The 20,439-nt window shown below is 37.0% G+C and overlaps 1 protein-coding gene across 1 annotated transcript in view; it reads right to left on the bottom strand.

The window, feature by feature from the left end:
* The window catches only part of SDCCAG8 (serologically defined colon cancer antigen 8), a 236,607-nt gene extending 216,414 nt beyond the window's left edge, over positions 1-20,193 (bottom strand). Inside the window, exons 1-4 of the mRNA XM_008068997.2 lie at positions 19,959-20,193; positions 9,644-9,796; positions 8,843-8,928; positions 5,464-5,577 (exon numbers count right to left, since the gene is read on the bottom strand). Coding sequence (XP_008067188.1) covers positions 5,464-5,577; positions 8,843-8,928; positions 9,644-9,796; positions 19,959-20,025 — 420 coding nt within the window. The 5' untranslated portion in view covers positions 20,026-20,193. The remainder of the gene's footprint in view (positions 1-5,463; positions 5,578-8,842; positions 8,929-9,643; positions 9,797-19,958) is intronic.
* Between the last annotated feature and the right edge of the window lie 246 nt (positions 20,194-20,439).

Raw genomic sequence — 20,439 nt, 5'->3', positions numbered from 1 at the left:
AAAAATGCATGAGGCACTAGTTGGAAATTTTAACAACTTCTATTAGAAATGATAAAAATCAGAAAGGACACAGCTGAATTAGATCTAATTGACTTTTTTTTTGAGTTGGAGTCTCACTCTGTTGAGTTGGAGTCTCATCCAGAAAGAGAGCTGGAAAACTTCCAAAATACTTGATGATTAAACAACATTTCTAAATAATGATGTCAAAGAAGTCTAACTCAAAAAAGAGACTCCAACTTAAAAAAAAAAAAAGTAGAAAACTACAGACCAATATCTCTCAAGGACTTAGATGTAAAAATACTCAACAAAATAATAGCAAATCAGTCTAGTGCAGTGGTTCATACCTGTGATCCCAGCACTTTGGGGGACCAAGGTAGGAGAATCACTTAAACCCAGCAGTTCAAAACCAGCCTATGCAACATATCAAGACCTCATCTTTACAAACAAACAAACAAACAAACAAACCATCAAACAAACAAAGAAACCAGGTGTGGTGGTGCACACCTGTAGTTCCAGCTACTTGGAAGGCTGAGGTAGAAGAATCACCTGAGCCTAGGAGGTCAAGACTATAGTGACCCTGTCACTGTACTCTAGCCTGGGCAATAGAGTGAGAACCCTACACCCACTCCCCAAAAAACATTAGCAAACTGAATCAACAACGTGTAAAAAGAATTATATACGAAGGTCAAGGGGCATTTATTCTAAGTATACAACAATAGTTCAACATTTGAAAGTCATATGCTTATATCAATAGATATAGAAAAAGCATTTGACAAAATGCAGCAGCCATTCATGATAAACACAGATGGCCCCTGACTAACAATGGTTTAACTTATGACTTTTCAACTTTATGATGATGCAAAAGCAATGCACATTCAGTTGAAGCCATAAGTTAAGTTTCAAAGTTTGATCTTCTCCTAGGCTAGCAATAAGCAGTGTAATACTTCCTTGTGATGCTGGGCAGTGGCAGCAAGCCACAGCACCCAATCAGTCACATGATCATGAGGAGAAACAACTGATACTCTGTTTATTTAGTATATTAAATGCATTTTAACTTACGATATGTTTATCAGGAAAACTTATGATATGTTTATCGGGACATCATCTGGTAAACACCATTGTAAGTCAAAAAACTTCTATATTTTCAGCAAACTAGGAACAGAGGAAAATAACTTGAAGAACATCTACAAATAACCTACAGCCAACATCATACTTTATGGTGAGAAAAAACATAGCTTCTCACTAAGATCAGGAACAAGGCAAGGATGTCCTCTCTCACACTTGCTCAACATCATTCTGGAAGTCTTCGCTATGGCAATAAGACAATAAAAAATACATATTGGGAAGGAAGAAATAAAACTGTCTTTGATTGCAAATGACATAACTGTCTATGAAAAGAATCCAAACAAATCAATAAAAAATGCTAGAACTAATAAGTGACTTACAATAAGATTGCAGAATACAAGGTTAATATACAAAGTTAATTGCTTTCTTCTATATTAACAATGGATAATTGGAATTTTAAATTAAAAGCACAATACCATTTATACTAACACTAAAAAATTAAATATGTAGTTATACATCTCACAAAATACGTAAAAGATCTGTACAAGGAAAACTATAGAATTCTAGTGAAAGAAATCAAAGATTCAAATAAAAGTAGAGATAGTTTATGTACAATGGAGGAAAAGACTCAATAGTATCAAAATATAACTTCTCCCCAACTTTATCTATAGACCCAACACACTTCCAATCAAAGTCCTATTTTGCAGATATCAACAAACTGATCATAAAGGAGAGGCAAAAGACCCAGAAGAACCAACACAATATTGAGGAAGAACAAAAATTGGAGTCCCCATACTACCAACTCCAAAACTTAATATAAAGCCACAGTATGTCAATGGAACAGGTTAGCCCAGAAATAGATCCACACAAATATGGTTGAATAACTGCAGGCAAAGGAACAAAGGCAATTCCCTGGAGATAGTTTTTCCAAGTAATTGTGTTGAAACAATTGAATATCCACATGCAAAAAAAAAAAAAAAAAGAAGAAAATCTAGACACAAATCTTACATCTTATATCAAAATTAACTCAAAATGAAACACAGGTTTATGTATAAAATACAAAATTATAAAACACCTCTAAAAACAAAGGAGAAAATATAGGTGAACTTGGGTTTGGTGATAATTTTTAAGATACAACATCAAAAGTTCAACTATGAAAGAAAAAAAGGTGATAAGTTAAATTTCATTAAGATTAAAAACTTATGCTCTTTGAAAGATATTGCTAAGATAATCAACAGACAAGCTACAGACTAGGAGAAATATTGCAAAAGACATATCTGTTAAAGATATCAAAAATATACAATTCTTAAAACTCAACAATAAGAAAATGAACAGACACCTCACCCAAAGATGATATATAGATGAAAGATAAGCATATGAAAAGATGATCACATGTGATCAGAGAGTTGAAATTAAATCAACAATGAGATTCCACTACACAACAATTAGAACGGCTAGAATCTAAAATACTGTTGACACCAAATGTGGATGAGGATGTAGAGTATCAGGAACTCTCATTCATGACTGGTGGGAATGCCATTTTGGAAAACAGGCAATTTCTAACAAAGTTAAACATACTCTTAATGTACGATCCAGCAATTGAGCTTCCTGGCATTTACCCAAATGAATTAAAAACTTACATCCACACAAAAACTAGCACATAAATGCTTATAGCAGCTTTATCCATAATTGTCAAATCTTGGAAGCAACCAAGATGTCCTTTGATATGTGCATAGATAAATGAGCTATGGTATATTCATACAATTGAATAATAACAAAAATAAATGAGCTACCAAGTTATGAAAATACATGAAGGAAACTTAAATTCATACTATTAAGTAAAAGAAGCCAGTCAGTAAAGACTACATACACTATAATTCCAAATATATGACATTCTGCAAAAAACAAAACTATGGAGACAGTAAAGATATCAGTGGTTGCCAGGTGTTTGGGGGGAGGGGAGAAGGGATGAATAGGAGAAACACAGGGGATGTATGATACCATAATGATAGATATATGTCATTACATAGCTGTCAAAATTCATAGAATGTATCAACAAAGCATGAACTCTAATGTAAACTGGGAGACTTAGGTGATAATAACAATGTAATAATATTGGTTCATAAATTGTAACAAATGTTACTGAGGTAAGATGTGAGATAACAGGGGAAACTCCTGGGTGAGAGATGCAAATGAGAGGAATATATGGGAACTCTATGCATTTTCCTTTCAATCTTTCTGTAAACCTAAAATTGATCTAAAAAATAGTCTATTAGGCTCAGAGCTCAGTCTGTAATCCCAGCACTTTGAGGCAAGTGGATTGCCTGAGTCTGCGGGTTCGAGACCAACCCGGGTAACTTGGTGAGACCTCATCTCTACAATAAATCAAAAATTAGCCAGGCATGGTAGTGCACGCCTGTAGTTCTAGCTACTTGGAAGGCTGAGGCAGAAGGCTTGTTGGAGCCCAGCAGGTTGATGCTGGAGTGGCCATGAGCATGCCACTGCACTCCAGCCTGGGCGATGGAGTGAGACTCCTGCTCAAAAAAAAAAAAAAAAAAAAAAAAGGTCTACTAAACAAACAAATTCTTTCTAAGCCTCTTAAACATTACTTACATTCTGTTCCTCTCTTGTTAAATGTATCAAATTTATACTCTGTCTGACTTTCAAGGTTTCTGTAATCTTTCATTTCACCATAGAAACTATTTTAATTAAAATTATTATTTCTATGAGACATTCTCCATTGTAGGAGGTAAAATAGATGCTTTATGGCATCCCACAAACAAATCATATTCACCCTGAATACATCCTTTCATTGCTTCTGTTCTCTTTATGGAAACTCTTTCATCTCCCTGCTGCTGATATAAATGATCCTATTCCTTTAAGACTGGTTCAAGACCTTCCTCTTCCATAAAGACATTCCCAAAGACATCAGCTTTCATAACCTTCTTCTCTGTTTGTAGTTTATACCATGGAGTAAAGGACTATACTATATTCTATATTGCAGGATATGGTGCTTATAGGTAATAGTTCTGTCTTCTCAACTATTTATTTGTTTGTTTATTTATTTATTTGACACAGGGTCTCGCTCTGCTGCCCAGGCTGGAGTGTAGTGACATGATCCCAGATCACTACAGCTTTGAACACCTGAGCTCAAGTGACCCTCCCACCTCAGCCTACTGAACAGGTGGGACTAAAGACATGTGACACCACACACCTGGCTGATTTTTTCTTTCTTTCTTTCTTTCTTTTTTTTAGAGATGAGATCTCACTATATTGCCCAGGCTGTTCTCAAACTCATGTGATTCTCTTGCCTTGACCTCCCAAAATACTAGGATTACAGGCATGAGCCACCATACCTGGCCTGTCTTCTCAACCAGATCGTAAATTTATTGTGCTTTGTATCTTTTAAGTTTTATTCACAGCATCTTAGGGATTAATAGATTCTTGTTAATGGAATGGTTCCTAGGATATTATTTCAGCTTTACTGGTAATCCAAGAATACCTTAAGAACAAACAAAAAAACTACATCTTAAGATCAGGAACTCCCTTGTAAAATCAAGACAGTTAAATGTCTACAAGTTCTTTAAGTTACATACTGGCCTTGCACCTTAAAAGAACATCCAAAATGTTGAAAATATAATACCTGATATATTATATATATATACATATATATGTACATATATTACAAAAGATATCAGAAATTCCTATAAAAATATCACAAAATCTAATATACTGATGTTAGAAAGAAAGAGAAAGACAGAGAGAGACAGAGACAGAGAGGAGAAAAAAACTAAAACAGTGACTTACTTGGGGAAGACAGAAAGGCTCTAATGGTACTAACGACATTTGTAAGCTGCACATAGCTGAACATAAAACTGTGCAGCGTTATAAGCCATAGGTGATGCATTTGGTTTCTTGATCATTACTACTAGTACCCTATGAGCCATTCTTATCATTCAAGGTCAAGGTAAGAGCCTTAATACTGACAATGGAGAAGATTTGGTCTACCAGTTTAGAATCCCTAATTGTTGTACCACAGCTCCAATAACTTGACAAGTATGGGAGAATGATTGATATTAGTATTCCAAAGCATTTACCATCTGCTGGGCTAAAGTAAACAGGATAGAAAGGAAAAATTTCAAAATATGAGAGCATGCTACAAATATCAGACACAATAATGGACTACTAGGAAACCAAGCAATCAGAAATAGCATGGTGAATAGTATCATTCCTGTATGGTAAGTTCCTGTAACGCATCAGTCCTTCAATCATATAAGAATAGCAATTATCAATGTATTGCTACAAACATGAAAACTAATAATGGAAAATTTTTATACAAAGTGTTATTAATATAAACCTTAATTTTATTGAGGTTTAAATTCTTAATGAGAAACCTACCTTGCAGAATTTGACTTCTGCCTCTAAATGATGAATATATTGAGACTGGTCATTAATAATAGGAACAAAGTGGTGCAGAGTAGACACATTGATTCCATCATATTCTAATGACCTCTAAGACAAAAAAAAAAGCCAAGTTAAACATGTTTGGATTTAGCAAAGAATCAGCTGGTATCCCCTCCATACTTAATTTAGCACTGATGTGATATTAACATAGAATAGACCACAATGCAGCAAATAATATTTCTCCATCCCATGAATTTCACACAAGATACAAGATCAGAGATGTGAATATCATTTTATAAAGATGGACAGTGAAAGTGGTTATAAAAAAGCACACTGCAAATGAAGAAACACTGGAGTAGTATAACTGACTGGAAATGAATTGCCTATTTTAACAATCTGGAAATGAAGAATTCCATTCATTAATGCTGAGCTACAAGGGACAACTCTCTCCAGAAAACTGCCATGGGAGAAGATTGCTAGCTAAAACTATAGGGCAGCTTCCTGAAGAAGAGATTCTTTAGAAAAATGTTTGATACCAAGTATGAGTCAATGAGGTAAAATTCCATCTCAAAAAGGATGCATTAGCAAAACACAGTTTTGTTTTGTTTTTGTTTTTTTTGAGTCAGAGTCTCACTCTGTGCCCAGGCTGGAGTGCAGTGGCACGCTCATGGCCACCGCAGCTTTGACCTGCTGGGTTCAGGTGATTCTTTCATCTCAGCCATTCAAGGATCTGGGACTGCAGGCACGTGCCTCCACACCCAGCCATTTTTAGCCATTTTGCCATTCTATATATTTTCAGAAATTTTTTGATTTATTGTAGAGATGAAGTCTTGCCAAGTTGCCCAGACTGGTCTCAAACCCGTGGACTCAGGCAATCCTCTCACCTTGACCTTCCAAAGTGCTGGGATTATAGGCGTGAGGTACTGCACCCAGCAGTTTTTTGGTTTGTTTGTTTGTTTTTGACCCTAGTACTCAAGACAAATCAAGATTATGATGTTCTGTAAAAAAGTCTCCAAGAGTAGAGCCCTGAAGTAGAGATACACTGCACTAAGAAGAACAACGAAGAGACTTCAGAAAAAGTGTTAATGCTATTTAGTTCTATAGCATTCCTGGAACTGACTTTAAATGTTTAACTCACTTTATTTTAAAATGACGGTGAAATGGTTCATAAAATCAAATGGTTCAGGAAATAAGAGAAAGGGAAAATGAGAGCCAACCAGTTAAACAAACTCAGAGAAATGGCTGGAGATAAGACACAGTTTCTGTTCTCAGTCATCCTATTTCTCAGCCCAGCAGAAGTTCTAAATAATGATGAAGTGCTAGCTTTCATGGCAGAATAATAAAAGAGAACTTTGTTTTTTGATATATTTAAGAAATTTAAAAACCAAAGTAACTTAAATGAATTATCTGTGGTGAGTAGAAATCAAATAATGATAATCATTTACATTAATAAACATGGGTCAAGAACGTAGGCAAATATATATTATCACTATGTATATTTAGGATAAAGTCAACATGAAAAATAAAAAATTCAAGCTAATACTGTACAAAAAATGTTCACATGAAATCATTTGTGTATACATTGAGGAATATTTACATTTTAAAATTATAAGTATTAATATATTTTCCATCTCAACAGTGTTTCAGTATCACTCTCAATATATCCTTACATATCTGATATATCATACTGGCTATTAAAGTGCCTTCTAAGGGCGCAATCTTAAAAAGATAATTATTACTATTATGGCTTATGATTATTACAGATAGGCTATATACACTAAGAGTCTAAGTTTCATTCTTTTACACAGCTCCATATAAATAGACCTGTGTTTTGTTTGTTTGTCTGAGTCAGAGTCTCTCTGTCACCCAGGCTGGAGTGCAATGGCACAATCACAGCCACAGCAGCCTCGACCTGCTGAGCTCAAATGATCTTTCTACCTCAACTTTCAAAGTATCTGGAACCATAGGCACACGCCATCACACCTGGTTAATTTTTTTATTTACTGTAGAGATGAGGTCTTGCCAAGTTGCCCAAACTGGTCTCGAACCCCTGGACTCAGGCAATCCTCTTGTTTTTGCCTCCCAAAGTGCTGGGATTACAAGTGTGAGCCACCATGCCCAGCTGAATGTGTATTTTAAAGTATACTTTGTATGTACTAAACCAATCCTCTTAGTGAAACTTTTCCTGCCTATGTTGTTTCAGTAAGCTCCATCATATCACTGATCAGTTTTTAAAAAGCTAGCAGTCTGTCTACACATTCAACAGATTTGGCAACTTCATCTAATAGACTTAAAAGCACTCCACACACTGAGTGCTTAAGAGTAGAAACCAGATGTCAGTTAATACATTCATTAAATGATGAAATGTTTCATTAAAATAATATATATCTATAAATTTGAATATACATATGAAGTACATTTCTCTAAAGTGGGAATAAAGCATAAAAGTATATGTCAACTTGGAATAAAGTGTTAATATGGTGATATTATTCTGACATTTCAGCTGTAAAAAAAAAAAGAAAGTGACACAACTCTATAGTTTTCAACATGTAGGCTTTGTATTCAACTATCACATACACTGAAAATGCAACATGGTTACTGCTGCTATGACACGTTATATTTGTGTCACACATCATAGATTTCTGAAGAATTTTAAGTATGTAATCTTATCTCATTATTGCAAAAACTCTGCAAGATAGGGGCATTATCCTTCTAGAGAGTATGTGATAGACCCGAGATAGAACTAAGGCCTTGACTATTATTTTGGCCATTTAAAGCTGGTCTAGAGTTCTTTCCTTCACATGTAGCTCAGCCTTTAGCATATAAAATGCTTCAATCAGGAATAATACACTCTGTGAAGGTAAATGAAAAAACAACCTCAGAAGAAATAGAGTGTATGACTTCTTATACATCATACTGTTTTATAACCATATCTTTTAACAAGTTAAAATATATTCAGGTTTGGCATTCACAATAAGAGTATTACAAATGAGGGATAGAATGATAATTAAGTAACTTCAAAAAATGATCAAATATAGACACGACCCTCTAATAAAGAAATTACTACAAATTATATTTTATATATATTGTTCCTCTCATATATTTACTAATCATTGCAAAATAAATTCTCCAAATTATTCTCTTACTTACATTTTTTAAGTAAATAATTAATTTAAAAAGTCAAAATTCCCTCATATGGAAATCTCTTTTCTTCAACTAAAATAATCAAAGGAGAGATAATTTATTTTAATGCTTAAACTATCAACATTTCCTGGTTAGAATTGGTCTACAACATATACGACAAAGTGACACTATGAAGTAAAACATAGTTAGAAAACTAATGCTCTGCCAGTTTGCAAAAATTGATACTTACCAAAGGGGACATTTTTCGTCTTCTTGATGGAGATACCTCACTTTCCTTAGTTGCTTGTTGGCGCAACAAAGCTTCAAGCTGATTTACTACAGAGCAAAAGCAATGGGTTTATAACCTTATTTGAGATCTGTGGTTTATTACCACTTATCATCCTTTCATCTAATAAAAATTGCTGAAATGTACATTATGCATCAAGAACTGTGCTATTGATTGGAGACACAAAGACCAACATTAAAAAATTTTCTTCTTTTTAAGAGCTAAGACTCTCATAAGCAAGAGAGATACACTGATATAAAATACCTCAGTATGTAGACTTAGAGCTGTACATAGTGCTACAAAAAGAGAAAGTGCCTAATTGTGCCAGTTTATATAGAGGAGATAATAAGAATTCGCCAAGCAGAAAGGGGTGAGTAAAAATTCTAGTTAGAAAGCACTGTACATGTAAAAGCACAGAAGCCTAGGAAGGAGGTTGGTGTAACTAGAACATGACTTGTGAGATGGATAATTAGGATGAGAAGGATAGAAAAATGACCTGAAGAAGCAAATTGGAGGAGCTATCTTAGGAAAATGTTGTTATCTCATACTAACAACTTTGGACTTTAGCCTATAGGCTTTGGGAAATCAAAGGAAAAAATATTAAGCAAGGGAATTATATTGAAGAGGAAAAATTTTGATTTCTTGTAATTTGTTTCAGGAATAAGATCCTAGTAGCAGAGTGGAGAATGGAATAAGGTTATTATTGTATGGAATTTTAAAAATTCACTCTGTGTCATTCCGGCTAGGACTGACATTCACACTCACCAGCAGGGCTGAGTTGCAGCTCAGGCCAGGCCGTCTGAACGTCCTCATTTCCCACCCTGGTGCTAAAAGAAGGATCTGGTGCATCTTCTCTCACAGTGACATCACCTTCTGTCAGGACACATGTCAGTTGGTGAATGCTTCTATTGGCACGTTCTGCAATAACAACCTGATGAAAGTCAGGGCCAATAACCACACGGGTGACCACATGGACACTTGTTCAACAAGGCTGTCTCAAGAGGAAAAATTTTGTTTTCGTGTAATTTATGGAAAAAAGCAGAATTTTCTTTCTAGCTTGCCGAGGAACGTGCCAGAGGAAGTGAGAGAATATTAGGTTCATATTTTAGTGGTTAAGTTGGATGATCTCTTAGGTTTCTATCACTACAGTAGTTGCTACTCATTATATGTGTACCACTAGCAGGACAATTAAATGGCAGAACTCCCCCCACTAACCTGCATCAAACAGTAACTGGCCAGGGGAAGCGCTCACTTTCCCCTTAATGCCTAAGATTCTTCTATCCCATCTGGAGACACTGGGATGGGTAGGTAGAACCAGCAAGAACTCTGTCACGCCAAGCTCTAGCCTAGGGAAGCCTCATAGTCCCTGGGGGCAGGACACTCCTACCCCCAAGAGACATTCAACTGCCTGGCTTCGTTTTGATAAAAATTTGAGTATCTGAAGTGCTTATAGTAGCAGCCCTTGTAGTACAGTGCTTCTTATACACTGCTAGCTGACTATGCCTCATGAATAGATTCTTGGTTAGTGCAACTCGCCATCCTAGAACTGAAGCTTAAACTAACTAGCACACACATAACATAAACTGTCTAAAATGCAATATATTTGACATGATAGTTCATCTCGAAAAATAGTCCCCAAGGAACTCAGCCACATCCCTTTGTCCCCTCCTAATTTGAAACTGAGTGGGCCTATAACATGCATTTATCAATAGAATGCAGTAGAAGTTTTACATGCCAGACCCAAGCCTCGAAAAGGACTGGCAGCTTCTGCTACCTCTTGGAATGTTTTTGCAAGCCCTAAGCCACTAAGTAGTAAGTCTGGCTACCCTGCTGGAGAGACCTGTGGAGAGGCCATGAGGAGAGGAGATTACATGAAGAAGGAACTACCTCCATTCTCACCCAACAGCCCAGTGTAGCCTCCAGATGACTAGCACCAGAGGTCATCTAACTGCCATGGCATGAAAGAAACCTGATTAATTACCAACCAAGTATGAAAACATATTTATAAGAAATATTCTACAGGACCTTGAAACACAGTTTCCATTTTTACAAAATATTTAACATCTTTACTTAAAACAACTCATTTTCTACCTTAATTAAACTAAAGGGAATAGGTCTTTCAGGTCAGGGTTCAACAATGAAATTGTATTATTCAACTACACAGGAGACCCAGTGAATTTATCACTACATTTTTCTCTGGACCAATCCTATTTCCACACAGATCTTTCTTTGAAATGAATTTGGTGCTGATTACTAACCCATTCTGGCCTCCTCTTACTCATCATGAGTTTTAAGAAAGTTTAGCTAAGACGCATTCCTGGCTTTAGAAATATAAGAAACAGTGATAGTAAAAGGAAGATCAGAGTGTTACATGATAAGCAATTTAGTTCACAGAGTTTTAATGTATGCCCTTTAGTCTATGAATAAAGCACTTATCTTTATTGACTCCATTAGAAAGGAAACAGAGGGTTTGAATAACATAAAAATGTGTTCTATGGATCCATCAAATGGCTTCACCTCCAAGATGAAGGATAATTATTTATTTATATCTCATCTGAGTAAAAGCTAAGAAACTGCATTAGGAAAAAGAAAGGAAATCTGAAAATTTGCATGTCCCTATAAATAGAGTTTTTCATCAGAGTACAATGATGGCAGGATTTTAAGAGCCCTTTTAAATTCCTTTTCTAATATTCTTGTTTAATCTTTTAGCATTTATGACATTCAAAGACTGCATGTTAAATTGTATTATGAGAATAATATGTGAAATAATGAGATAGTGAATTCAACAACCATCTCAGAAGAATGATACACAAGGCTTTGGGTTTTTTTTCCCCCCCTCCAACTACTTACTTCAGAGTTACTAGAGTCAGAGAGGAAGAGGAAGAATTTGCAAGAATTATGTCCAAAACGAAAACATGAAGTCATATTTTATGTCATTTATATATTATATTTCAAAACATGCTAAATGCTTTTCAGATATATACAAAACAACATAATTATACATGGGGACAGAGTTAATCCTGAGGAATTATAACACTCAGATGATTCAAGACAGATGAAATCCATCACTCTCCAACTGGAGCCATTGCAACTGAAGTCCCCATAATCCTTACTAAGAACACTATTCCCCAGATGTAGTATATGCTTCTTCCACTTAAGAAAACCAGGTTAGACAGGAGGTTCCAGTTATCATTTCCTATCCAACTGCTAATAGGACACAGCTTTATCTGTCTCTAACCAAGAACACTCATTTCCTCTTCTCTCCTGAGAGCACAGTAAGAGTATTTCACAGTGCATCCTGATTATTTTCTCTAGCAGCAACCAGGAACTGAATATAAACTTAATTATGAATACACACACAAACAGGACCCCTGAGTACTACAGATCACATGAATGTAATATTTCTGCCAGTCCATTATCCAAGCATCAATCAGTACAGAGAGCACTTAAAAGGTTCCTGAGCTGATGGCTGCTGACACATTTAAGTCTGTCCTGTTCATTTTCTTAGTCCATTTTCCCAATTCCCTATGTTCTAACTCCTAGTTCACCATTGGCCTCTCTTCTTTAAGATGTTTTTGAACAAAATGCAAGTCTGGCTCAGTCTTGGAAGGATTGCCAGTTATGTACATACTGTGAATTATTAATGTCTACTGTCTACTGTTCTCCATCTGTCCTGGGAGATGTGAAAGAATTGCCCTGGTGACAGGGCGGGGGAACCACTCCCTGTGAAGCGCCCAGCTGTCTCTGAGAAAATATGCAATGAACCATGCCTCCTTAGGCTGAGATATGAGATGCACTACAGTTCTCAACACAAGCTTAGACTAGGGCAGACCAGCAGAAAAATGAAACCACAGTGAGATAAGAGGTACATGTGTTTGTCCACATTTGACTGGCCCTCAGCCTAGTTCAGAAGATTGCTGTCACTGTTTACCAGGGACCAACAGGTAGCAAGACTAAGATAAAAACAAACCCCCAAATCAGACAAAGCCAGCCTTGTAAATGACAATGACAAGAGAGAAAGAGATTAAAAGTACAATGCAGAAATTTTAAAAAATATATCAAAGAAAATACTATCCCCTAAGACTGAAAGACATGCTAAAGTGGTTGGCGCCAGCATTAAAAGATAATCTGATCAAGAATGTAAACATCTTAAGAAAGTGGTGTCTGGAAGATCATTAATGATGTATGAGTGTTGGCAAATCCAGGAGGCTGGCTATATGCACTCTGAGAGATACACCTGGTATTTCTTTGGCACCAAAAGAACTTATGCACCTGTCACGTTCCACTGATAAAGATGTAATCCTATCCAGGCTGACAGACACACATATAGATAAAATAATAAGCAATTACAACCTGTGTATCCTTCATTGTAATTACTCTGAAGTTTTCTTGCAGAGCAAGGGCTATGAGCAAAGTCTTGCTACTTCTAGATGATGGTTTGTCACTGTCAATACTGTTGACATTTTGGACTTGATAATTCTTTGTTGTAAGGGGCTGTGTTATGCAAGTTTAGCAGCATCCCTGGCTTCTACCTACTAGATGCCCCTCCACTTCCAATTGGATGATCAAAAACATCTCTAGACATTACCAAGTATCCTGTGGGAAGACAGATCCCCAGAATCACTGGTTTAGATTAAGCTAGGATGGGTTCAACCCTGAGGAGAGACTGCCTGTCATACTGACCACATTACTATTTTGTAAGTGCCACCACCTCTTGAAGAATGGGCATGATGGTAAGCTATTTGGCCACAATAGTGGTGGTGGGCAGGGTATAACCTGACACCATCATTGCCATGATAGGATACTTCTGCTTCAGGTCAGGAAGAGATGTTATATCCACTGTAACCAAGAGTTCAGAACTCATATTTAGCCTAGTTTTGTTTCTAGGCCTAAAACATGAAGCAATACTGGCCCGGAGGCCATTCTTTTATGTAGTCCAGTGGGCTTTCATGAAGTTCTCCCATGATTCAGATTGCTTTAGCAAGTGCCAAATGCATTTCAAGCTACCTCCGGACTCTGAGAAGAGTTCTCATTAGATAAAAGATAAAAACCTTAGCACAAACTGGTGATGTAATCAGAGCATATGTCTTTAAACATCCCAAGAGAGAATCTAATTATTCTCAGTGTCTAATTAGTTTGAAAACAATGTAATCTATCCCTTTTCTGACCAAGAACATGTGAAAGTGCCCTTATAATTTCATAGCACTGACCCATAATTTGGTTCTAGATTACTTCAGGGAGAACTATTTATTTGTAAAGTATTCTTTTCTGGTTGTTAAATCCTGTCTTTTGCCCATTTTATCTCACCAGTCGTAAAAAAGGAATGTAGAGATTAGATTCTACTGGCTTTTCTATTCCAGTTATAGAAAAAGCCATACAAGTTAAAACTATGAAGAAAAGCCACATGAGTCTATAAAACAAAATAAATGAATATACACATTTAAAATTTTCGGCAAAAAATAAACTGATATTTATGTGTGTGTGTATATTTATGTGTGTGTATATATATGTATATGGCAAAGACTTTTTAAAAATCCAGAAAATATTTGGAAAAAAAAAGAATACAAGTTTTATGAGAAAACCTGAGGAAAAAAGAAACTTTTATTTAAGTTACACACAAGCTTTCTTAAGTCTGCCAAAGGTCTTGATGATTTCATTGCTGGCTAATACACTGACCAAATTATTGGCTAGTAGGAGTAACACAGTCCTTCTACAGATGTGAGTCCTTCCCCGGCCAGAGAAGAACTCTTTGCTGCAGGATCTGGATAGATGAGTTAATTATATACAAGCAAAACACAAAAAGTCAACATTATCTTTGGTTTTCTTGAAATAGATCAATTTATAAAGATGAAGACCATCCCTAGCATTATATATTTTTTTCCCTTATTCATCCTCTTTCTATGTACTTACTTCAACTCCTTACTCTCATTTCCATAAGACAGAAACACAGCCTTTATCATGAATGTGGTCCAACCAGTATTGGTGGAAGAAACATTAAAAATCCAGGATCAAAGAGTAGTGGTGTCTAGAGAGAGAATCAGGTTCTGGATGTGTTTTGCTTGGCTTTCTTCTTGGAAGAAGAGAGGAAAGAAAAGAGGGAGAAAGCGAGGACAAAAAGGAAGAAAAGGGAGAGTAAGAACTTAAAATGTTTTTAGAGAAAGCATAAACTTCCCAGTTTGGCCATAAGCCTCACCATTCCCTAGTGTCTTCTACTGATTCAATCATACATTTTGTCATCTGCTTGGCTCCTAAAGTCAGTCATTCTCACATCCAGTCCAAACTTTTTATTTTCACAGATGAGGAAACAGGAATCTAAGATCAGTTTATTAACTTGCATAAGGTCACACAGATGGTATCAGCAAAGCAAAAGTGAGTTCAGTTACCTGACTCCTAGTTCCATATTTTCTCCCCTGACTCCAACATACTTTGGCCCACAAATTCACCTAAAGGCTGGAACTCCAAAATGTTAAAAGAAAGGGGAAAATCAACATACAAAATTTATATAAAAATGAAATGATGTATTCATATCACACTACAAGTTTGTTTCATTTTTGCTTACCCAGCCAAAGGTGGCTAGAAACTAGGTGAATAGGTGGGTCATGTACATAGGTGTTGATAACTGTATCCGTATCCAACACAACAATAGATGAGACATGATTCTGTTATCAAGGCAGGACAGTGCATTTCTAGCAATTTATCTCCTTTCTAGTGTCATATCCCTACGCTCAAGTGCGCAGAACTTAAAATAGAGCTTGGAGAGCCTGTTAGACTTTTCTCCTTCCTTCTTGGCTATAAACTAGCTTATTATATATGCTTTATGGTCTTATACCATGAGGTGTTGAGTTCAGCTAAAGGAGGGGCATTTGCTATCCTCCTCAGTTACAAATATAGTTCTCAGCCATTCTGTGGGTCTTGAATTACAGCTATCTACAGAGTAAATAAACAAATACCTAACTATACTGCCAGGAGATCTCCCAAATCACTTCCAGTTCTAGATTAAATTCCGTGACTCCCTGGGATATGCCCACTTTTTACCAGATTGGAAACTTTCTAATCATATACTATGTAGGAATAATATAACATATCTGTGGGGCAACAAAGCCTTGCAGAATTCTTGTTTTGAAGGAGAATCATTAAACTTCTTCGATTTCTTACAAAGGGGTCATAGGAAACCCAAAGCAAGAGATAACTTTATTTTATTTATTGTATTCTTATACTTCATTTGTTTTTGAGTTGGAGTCTTACTCTCTCACCCAGGTTAGAGTGCAGTGCCATGATCGCAGCTCACTGTAACCTTGACCTCCAGGGCTCAGGTGACCCTTCTGCCTCAGCCTCCTGAGTAGCTGGGTCCACAGGCATGTGCCACCACACTCGGCTAATTTTTAACCGAGAGAGGAGGTCTTGCTATGTTGCCTAGACTGGTCTTGAACTCCTAGGCGCAAGTGATCCTCCCGACTCGGCCTCCCAAAGTGCTAAGATTATAGGCATGAGTCACTGCACCTGGCCAGTGATGACTTTAAAAGGGTCAAACACTAAATGCCTTTGAGAATAAGGGGACTGGTGAAAGGAGAATGTAGAGCAAAATGGGCTTCTTTATTTCCACGGCTGCTCCATTATCATCAGGGTCAAGGCAAGGCAAGATTTCTATCCAAGCATTAAAAGTAAAAAGGCCAGTATGGTGGCTTATACTTATAATCCCAGCACTTTGGGAGACAGGTGGAAGAATTGCTTGAGTCCAGGTACTCAAGATCAGCCTGGGAAACATAGCAGGACCCAGTCTCTATAAAATAAATAAATAAATAAGTAGCCTGGCGCGGTGGCTCAAGTCTGTAATCCCAGCACTTTGGATGGCTGAGATGGGGGGATTCCCTGAGACCACGGTTCAAGAACAGCCTGGGTAACTTGAGGAAACCTCACCTTTACAATAAAAATCAAAAATTAGACAGGCGTGGTAGCTCGTGCCTGTAGTTCTGGTTACTTGGAAAGCTGAGGCAGAAGGATCGCCTGAGCCCAGCAAGTTGACGCTGAGGTGGCGGTGAGCATGCCACTGCACTCTAGCCTGGGCGATGGAGTGAGACTGCAACTCAAAATAAATAAATAGACAGATAGATAAATAGAAAGTAAATTTTGGCTCAGTTTCCACATTAGAGTTTTCATTTGTTTGTTTTGTTTCTTGCTCTGTGGTCCGTTCACTGCAGCCTTGAATTCTGGAGCTCAAGTGATCCTCCTGCCTCCTGTCTCAACCTCCTTCTGAGCAGCTGGGACTACAGGCATGAACCACCATGCCTTGCTCAAATCTTTTTTTTTGAGTTGGAGTCTCACTCTGTCACCCAGGCTAGAGTGCAGTGGCACACTCATGGCCACCGCGTCAACCTGTTGGGCTTCAGCAATCCTTCCACTTCAGCCTTCCAAATAGCCAGAACTACAGGTGCGCACTGCCACGCCCGGCTCATTTTTGATTTATTCGTAGAGACGAGGTCTCGCCAAGTAGCCCAGGCTGGTCTCAAACCCGTGGGCTCAGGCAATCCACATGCCTCGACCTCCCAAAGTGCTGGGATTACAGGCTGAACCACCAATCCCTGCCATGAAAGCATTTTTAAGTGACTATTTCCTGGCTGAATATAAATAAAGGAATATTAGTAATGATTATACGTTCAGTTGATTAGTAATGATTATATGTACAGTTGTTTAAAAACCAGGAATAACTGGTGAGGAACGACTGAGACTGTTTATAAGGCTTCCATTAAGCAAGAACTAGGCAAAACATTTTGGGAAAATACTGGTGGATAGCCAAAACAAAACAAAACAACATAACCAAAAAAAATAAGGAACTTTAAATTGCATTTTATCTGACTTATAGTAACACAATTTTTAAATCAATAGGCACACTCAAAAAAATGAAGCTCTACATATTAAATAACTCCACCATATTTTGCTTATTCAGAAAAAAAAATGTTTTATTTTAAAAGAATTGCCCTACTTAAAAGTGGCAATTCACATCTGTAAAGTGAAGAACTGATTGTACTTAGGTTGAGGGTTAATTATGTTGTTTCCTTCTACAAGTTGTTATATAAACTAACATACAAAAATAAAAATTTACTAGGTAAATAATATGTCCTGAAAAACCATAAACAATTTCAGGTTCAATTTCTTGATTCATTGTTGAGATTATGACTTAAATTTTTAAAAAGTTATTTAACTTTTTCTATCCCTTTTGTTTGCTCTTCATGAAATGTATTCACCATTTTATATTGTTATCACACTAAATTTAAATTTTATTTTAAATTTATTTTAAAAGTTATTATCCTTGAATGAAAACTCTTCATTCTGTGATAATTGAAAACAGTACCACTGGTATTAAACATATTACTACAACACTAGTTTGAAAATAATCCCTTCACTGAATCAAAATACCCAATATTAAATAGCCTTCAGCAATTACACAAAGGCTTAAAATAAGGTCAAAGGAAGATAAGCGTTAGGAAAAACTTAAAATAAAAACCAAAAATTTTTTCCAATCTCAAAAATTAAACAAAATCACTCATACCATTGTGTACAGTATTTTTCTTGCTTCCAAATGAAAAATTAAAAGGGTTATTTCTGTATTTAACAGCTCTTGACACATCAGAAGGCTGATGAAGGTGTTCATTACAAACAATTCTTTTATTCCTACAATTTGAATACTGAGAATGTTCCCAGTTTGTAGCACTACCGATAGATAGATGTTGACCATAAATAATAATCCTTACAAAGTCTACAGTCATGAGAAAAACTTTCTAATCTTGAAAAACCTTCACTTTGCTGCAAGTAACAAGTATAAACAGAAGCTAACATTTAATGAGTGCTTATCTGCTAAGCACTGATCTTTACCCTTATTTTCTATCATAGTAATCTATAATTATTTTGCACATTGTCTTTCTCTTCTTCTAATCCAGAGGCTCCATGGGGACAGGAACTTTGTTTAATTCCCTATTGCATTCCAGCACCTAGTATGCTTAACACATACTAGGCCCTAAATTAATATTTGTTGCATATATTAATATTCAAAATGTTTAAAATGGTCATGACGTAGAGGGTTAGGAAAATGTAACCAAAAACAGAATGTATTACATTTAGTAGAATTAAAATTATTCAGTGAAACCTTTTAGTTTCTATGCATATAATGCATATATTTTATATGCCCCCATATAAAATATATTTCTTACTATAGTTAACCATTTTTAAAAGTCTTAAAATCACTGCTTTATGGGGATTATTTCATTTGTTCCTCAAAATAATCTTGTAGACAAATCATAACTTCCATTACACCATAATAGAACTGAGATTTCTAGAGGTGATATATGTTGTCCAAGGTCTATAAGTACAGATACCACTTCTACAGACGGCATATTGTACTAAGAAAATCTGAATCAATGAACTATTTCAAAAATCGTAATTATGACTTGCTTAATAAAGAAAACCATAAGCTTTGAGGCAGACAAGCCAGATGATACCTGGCTCTGCCACTAACCAGTTGTGTGGGCTTTGGCCAGTAATTTAACCTCTCTCAGTTCCGATTTCCCCATATATAAAACAGATATATTCATAAGATTTTTGTAAGTTTTAAATAAGTTACTATATGTAAATAGCCTAGATCAATAAGTAGAAGCTGTTGTGATTAAAATAATTACTCGTGTTTTGTTTTTTCCTAGTCCTGTAAATCACATTCGATATACTATGCTATAATTGGAATGTGTATAAAGTGTGAATCAGAAATTTATTGGATTAAACAGCAAAGCATGGGAACAGGGTAAAGTGACCTAGAGCCATTCAAGAGTTTCTGCCGGGGCTGGCAGAGAGAGATGCACAAGTTAAAATCAAGGAGTTGGTTCAGGTAACTATGGGAATCTAAGGAAATAACGCTGCTTAACCATGAGAACAAAGTCAAACTATTTCATCCTCCTCAAAAAATCACAGCACCATCCATCTTCTGCACCCTGGCTGGGGTCGAACCAAGGTGTTAGGAAACACACCTGGTCTGCTTCAGACCACGAGGCCCTGGGTACCTAGGGGCTAGGCACAGAGGTTCGGAGCAACTCACCCCGGAGACTCCGTTGATATTGCCCCAGAATCTCCTCCAGGGTAGAGTTCCCCGGGGACTTCGCCATGCACAGACTCTAGGCCCAGAGATGGGAGTTACGTGGGGGAAATGCCCAGCGTTCTCCCCTCCGAGAACAGGCCTACGACCCGGGCAGCGCCCGCCTGCTTCCTGCAGCTGCTGTCACAGCGGATCCAGGAACCCGGGACTGAGCTCCTGGGGGCTCTTCCCACCCACTGGACCTCCTGATGCGGCGTCGGGAGTTGTAGTCCACAGGCTCATGGTCCGCCACCTCGAAAACCCTGAGAGCCTTCCAGCTGGACTACAACTCCCAGAGGCCACCGCGCTCAGGCGCTGGCTTCGGCATTTCGGCTGCCAAAGCTTGGAGCCAAGAGACAGGTTTGGAGACGCCACCCTTTTCCTTCAGCCCAGCCTGGCTTATTCCCGCCTTCATCTCATCCTTCTGCTGGACCACCCAACAGAC

Source organism: Carlito syrichta, unplaced genomic scaffold, assembly GCF_000164805.1.
Source record: "Carlito syrichta isolate Samal-C Ts95f unplaced genomic scaffold, Tarsius_syrichta-2.0.1 Scaffold311719, whole genome shotgun sequence".
Lineage (NCBI taxonomy): Eukaryota > Metazoa > Chordata > Mammalia > Primates > Tarsiidae > Carlito > Carlito syrichta.
Note: the sequence above shows the minus strand (reverse complement) of the source record. Positions and strands in the feature narration are given on the sequence as shown.